Here is a 6,145-nt window from a genome sequence, read left to right as displayed (position 1 = left end):
CATTTTTCCAATATAATTGAATAGCATGACCTGCATGAGGCTAAGGTTACTCAAGTGGGAGAGCCGTGTTATACACTACAAGAAAACATTTGTATACCTACGGAAAATTAGCCACGGATCGTAATCCGTGGTTAAATTAATTGTTACCCACGGAAAAACCGTGTGTATTGTTGTATAAAATAAATTTGTTTTTTTTTTTAATTAATTACCACGGTAATTCCGTGGGTAAAATTAAAAAAATCCGTGGGTAATGAAAAAAGATACAATCCTAACTTAAATTTTCCCAAAAAATTTCGTATTATTTTTCCTACAGCTTATCCGTAGGTAATGTCTATTTTTTATAAAAAAATTCTGTTTAATTTTTTTAAAAAAAGGTCCCCAACTGATTGACCCAAAAGGTCATCACTAAATTAATTTTATCAAATGGATGTTAACATAGAATGAGGCTGCCTTCATCTTGATCAGACCAACCCCATTTCTTAAAGGTATCAACTTTCTCTTTCGATAAGGTAAACCAATACCCAGAAATTGTATGAGCCCTAAGCCCTTCTTCCCTTCTTCTTGTCCGAACCCGGTGCCGCATTAGGTTAGGGAGCTGGGTTTCTCGTTCGAGCTGCTTCGCTCATCAGCATCCCAAAGTCCTTCTCCGTCGAGCTGCTTCGCTCGCTCCTCCGCATCCCAAAGCCCTTCTTCCCTTCTTCTTGTCCGAACCCTCCGCATCCCTGCTTCGCTCCGCCTTGATGATCGCTATCTCTTAAGGTAAGTTATCTTCCTTTAATTTTTACTGAAATCAATTGTCCGAACCCTACTTCTGAAATCAATTTTTACGAATCGAATGAGAGCCCTTCTTCCCTCCCTTCTTCTTGTCCGAATCTCCCTTGTTCTTGTACGAATCGAATGAGAGCCCTTCTTCCCTCCCTTCTTCTTGTCCGAATCTCCCTTGTTCTTGTACGAATCGAATGAGAGCCCTTCTTCCCTCCCTTCTTCTTGTCCGAATCGTATGAGCCCTAAGCTCCTCCGCATCCCAAAGTCCGTCTCGTTCCTCCGCATCCCAAAGCCCGTCTCGTTCCTCCGCATCCCAAGTTCGAGCTGCTTCGCTTCGCTCCTTCTTCTTGTCCGAACCCTCCGCATCCCTGCTTCGCTCCGCCGTGATGATCGCTATCTCTTAAGGTAAGTTATCTTCCTTTAATATCTTTTCATTTTCTGAAATCAATTTTTACTGAAATCAAGTCTTACTGAAAAAGCCCCAATTTGTATTGAAAACCCTAACTTGATTGCTGTTCATGTTCAATTAGGATAGTTAGGTACTGTGTTCATGTTTAACTGTTGATTTCTAGCATGTGTTAGTTCTTGTTCCATCTCGATCTCCATCATATATTTTTTAGAAAATCTGAATTTGAGGTTGTTTTGATTATTACGTTTACTAGCTGCTATCTGATTCTTCCATATTCAAACTATGTTTCATTAATGGAAGATGAATGCAACGTGTATTGTGATTTTTCACTGCTATCTGATATTGAATTACTTGCTGTTTTTGTTACAATCAAGTGAAGTGAGTTGTTATAGGGTTTAAGTTAGAGTTGCTCATAGCTTTAGAAAAGTTAGTTGCAGTTTTCTGTTATGGCAGTTAGTTGCAGTTTTCTGTTAATTAGGATATTAGGTTGTTGTTCATGTTCAATCTCTGTTTACTGCTGAACCAATCTCTGTTACTTGGTTGTTGTTCATGTTTACAATCTCTGAACCAATCTCTGTTGCATTATCTGTTCATGTTACTTAATAGTGTATATATTTGTTTAAATTGCTATTAGGTGACTAATTTTGTATTTTCATTTATGTTTTTGTTACAATCAAGTGAAGTGAGTTGTTATAGGGTTTAAGTTAGAGTTGTCTAAGTACATGCATGTTCTGAGCAAACATATAAAAGGTCATAAAACTGTTTGCAAGGAGTTAGGAATCGGAAAAGCTGAATTATGCCAAATCATAAAGGATGATCCACTAGAGTTTATTAGATTGGCTTCAAAACCGGAACAGAAGGGGACTAGAAGGGACTACTATGATGACCCGCGTTGTTATTTGGAGAAAACAACTTTCTTGTTGAAATTGGGGTATCTTGAGAACTCTGAGGAGATGGAAGAAGCGGTGAAGGTGTTTAAAGGGAGAGGTGATCAGTTACAAGAGAGATTCGATTGCCTGGTAGAAGCTGGTTTGGATTATAACAGAGTGGTTGAAATGATAAAGCGAGTTCCTGTGATTCTAAATCTGAAGAGAACTTTAATTCAAAAGAAGATTGATTTCTTAATAAATGTTTTAGGTTACCCAATAGAATGTCTTTTGGGATACCCGACATACTTTTGCCATGATTTGGACAAAATTACTGCAAGATTTTCAATGTATGAGTGGTTGAAGACGAGGAATGCAATAAATCCTGAGTTAAACTTGAGTAGCATAGTTTCATCTAATGAAAAACGGTTTGTAAAATACTTTGTGAATGTGCATCCTGAAGGTCCAGCCATTTGGCAAAGTATAACAAGTTTATCAAATAAAGATAAGAAATAACAGTTCTTTCTATTATATCAAGTTTTGTTGAGATTTGTCTATTTATCTTAATATATATGCCTTGCTAAACCTTGCATTTATTTTTAAAGATATGGAATGCTTTCAAATAAATAGGCTGTCTTTGTTGCATGCTTATTTTCTGTTGTTGATATTGTCTCTCCATTATTATTTTGTTCCAAGGTCTATACCTTGTTACACCAAGGTCATGGAAGTATTGGAAGCGGTTACAATACATCAACTTAGGTTATTTACTAATTTTTGTTTACTTTTCTTCATTTTGGAAATTAAACAAATTAAAATGCAGAGGGAAACATTTTACATTAGAAGATGTCTGATAAATCCAGTCAGGAAAGCTGTTATTGAATTGTTTTCATTTTGTAATGCTTGTAGAATGGGATTCTTGAGCCTGTGAGAGGTAGACTCAAAGGTAATGATAAAATATTATCATTACAATTTCATTTGAGACTTGCTTTAATTAGAGGTTTATAGTGTTCTTACAGTAGAATGAAACTACTGCTCAGACCATATTATGTACCTCACATCATACAACTTTTCCTGTAATGATTTCATTAATTTTGATGATTAAGTTCTTTTGAATGTTAGTATTCTTTCCGTTGACTATATATTTTATTTATGAAATTGCAGATTATCTTATTGACTAAAATACAGTTTATTATTAATATCTAGTATATTGATATATTGAATGCGACTTTCAAACAAAGAATAAAAATTAAGATGGTTGAATGAAATATAGTTAATATAGTAGAATAGGAGCTGGACTTGCTTATGAAGTGCAGGAGCAAGTGAAAATAAATAAATGTATGAGACGGTTTCTGGTGGGATCAGCTCTAATAAATAATTTGTATGGTATTGAAGTTACATTATCTAAGCTTATGATCTTACTCGAAAACTTGGCAGTAGTTGACACGGTGCATTTTTAATTATTTTCCTCTTCTTTCATGCCACTAGTAAGGTGAGTGTTATCTGTTTGGGTCTTGTAATCAATTTATATTGTCATGCTTTACTGTTCTATGACAGAGACTGCTCCCAAGGGGGTTTTATTTTTTGTATGTGTTACTGATCTTATTCTTATGGTTTTAGCCTCTCTAAAGAGTGGCAGAGTTATGAATATTGATTGGACAATTAATAATTAGTTATAACAATTTTGTTATTTGTTGTATAAATGCAAGTATTTTTATTACAAAATCAACCCTTGGTTAGATTTGTAACTGTGCACTTTACTCTCTACTCTCTAGAGTAGTAAACCCTGCAGTTGAAGGAGCCCAGCCAAATCCTATTCTTGTCAGTTGTTTTTGTGGAGATTTTCTTATGTCACCTAGGAAGCATTGTCATTTTGCTGCTATTTTGTTCCTTAATATCTTATTTTCAATTTGCAGCTTGAGTATTTGGATGGGGAGCTTCTCTATTCAGGGATTGTGCTTTTTATCAAATTTATTTATGGAAGTATTTGCTTCCAGAAAAGTTCATGGATTCGATGTTTTGGACGAGAGGCGCGGGAGGAGCTAAGGAAAGCAGAGCAACGTCGACAAGAGGATGAGCAACGCACTAAAGAGCTCCAGATACAGCTAGCAACATTGGCAAAAAGTGTTGCTTCCATACAGGCTGAGTCATCCCGTCGTCGTCGTCATCCAGATTATGACGAGGATGAGTCTAACGATGATGACGGCGATGAGTAGTACTTATTTCATTGTTAGTTTCGTATAGTAGTACTTTGAAACTTATGGTAGTGACAATGTGTATTTTGGTTATGTGTATTTTGAAAAACTTATGGTTATGTGTATTTTGAAACTTATGGTAGTGACAATGTGTAAGTTATGGTAGTGAGAATGTGTATTTTGAAACTTATGGTAGTGCAAGTTGCCCTTATTTTGAAACTTGTGGCAGTCAGGAGGTGTAATTTGAAAACACTATTTACATAATATTTCACTTTGTTTTGCCAATGATGTTTAATATGCTTACAATTAATTTTAAATATATATTAAAAAATACAGGAAACTGTAAAAAAACAAAAATAGAATTAAAATCATTTTTTCATTACCCACGGACAATTCATGGATAAAATTATCATTATCAAATATAAAATAATAGATTTTGTCACGGATGATCCGTGGGTAATGTAACTTACGGCGTTTCCGTCGATAACTATCTACTATTTTATCTACGGAAAATCTATGAGTAACGTTACCCACGGAGACTCAGTGGGTCATATTACCCACGGACAATCCCTAAGTAAGTGTGTCCCACAGCTTGTCCGTCGGTAAATATTTTCCTACGAGCGATTTACCTAGGAACTCGTGTCTGTGGGTAATCCGTGGGTAATTTGACGTTACCTATGGACAGTTCGTGGGTAAAGATAAAATTTGCCGTAGGTAATAACAGTTTTTCTTGTAGTGTATAGGTGACCTTATTGCACGATTGAGAGCGAACTTCTAATCACACACCACTACTCCTTATATTCCATTTAATACGTTGTCAACATACATCTTTCACTATATCTTCCATATTTACATAGTTTTTTTTGCATATACATTCTCCAACCAAGTTATTCCTTTGAACTACAGTTCTGGAAGACTTACACAATATATAAAAAAATAACTTCAAGATTTCAAAAAAAAAAGTCTAGCTATTGCACATTGTTAAAAAGTGATGACAAATTTGGCTTTGTTGTTGTGTGCTTAGTTTTGCAGGTTTACAAATTTGATCTCACCAGACATGAATAACTTTGATTGAATTTGGACTTCTAAAATATTTAGCAAATATGTTGCAGCTGCGATTTTGCCAATAATTTCATATAGAAGTTCCTTGTCAATAATTTCAGATAGATATGACAAGAATGTCCCACTTTTGAAATGTTGAAGAAATGAGTTTTGAAGGGAGAAAGAAGGGAAAAAGAAGAGGAAATAATGATTTTTTGTATGTTTCTTTTGACATACATTTTGTTGGCAAACACTTTGCCCTTAATATCCATTGTCTTACGGTTTTTTTTTCATCATCGTCATTATGATGAGACAATTCTAACTTGAAATTTGATAGGGAAAAAAAAGAAAATGAAAAAATTGTTCAAGAATCAAATAAGAAAGAAAAGATAAATTAATTAACTTTCCATGAAAATTTTCTCAAGAAAAAATTGAGAAAGAAAGTAGTTGAATAATTATTGTTTTGATATCATAATACAATTCAAGATAGTAATCATAAAATGAGATAAAAGTATATTAAATAATGAGAGAATTATTCAATTACATTAAAATAGTACAAAATTTATATAACTAGTTAATATAACTAACTATATCAACTACTTAACTAACTATTGTTTAACAGAATCCATGCATGTTTATCATATTCATTAATTTGTTATCAGCTAGAATGGAAATTTCCAAGCAAGTTTTTCGGTATAATTTCTTAATGAAACATAAATTTTGCTTGAGCCTTGAGGATTTAAATAAATAATTATGGTTGTTAAAGTACTGCACATTTGTCCTAAGAATAAAGAATGTGCTCATATTCACTTCAATTTTGAATTTATTGTTACATGAAAGCAGAAGATTACTGTATCTACCAGATGGCAAAT

General features: G+C 33.9%; 1 protein-coding gene across 1 annotated transcript; it reads left to right on the top strand.

The window, feature by feature from the left end:
• Positions 1-1,881: 1,881 nt before the first annotated feature.
• Positions 1,882-2,571, top strand: LOC105851478 (transcription termination factor MTEF18, mitochondrial-like). Its single transcript, XM_012712402.3, has one exon. It carries the CDS (start codon positions 1,897-1,899, stop codon positions 2,554-2,556), a length of 660 nt encoding a protein of 219 aa, XP_012567856.1. The 5' UTR covers positions 1,882-1,896; the 3' UTR covers positions 2,557-2,571.
• Positions 2,572-6,145: the final 3,574 nt, after the last annotated feature.

This window comes from Cicer arietinum, unplaced genomic scaffold, assembly GCF_000331145.2.
Source record: "Cicer arietinum cultivar CDC Frontier isolate Library 1 unplaced genomic scaffold, Cicar.CDCFrontier_v2.0 Ca_scaffold_3597_v2.0, whole genome shotgun sequence".
Lineage (NCBI taxonomy): Eukaryota > Viridiplantae > Streptophyta > Magnoliopsida > Fabales > Fabaceae > Cicer > Cicer arietinum.
This window is presented reverse-complemented; position numbering and strand designations above follow the sequence as displayed.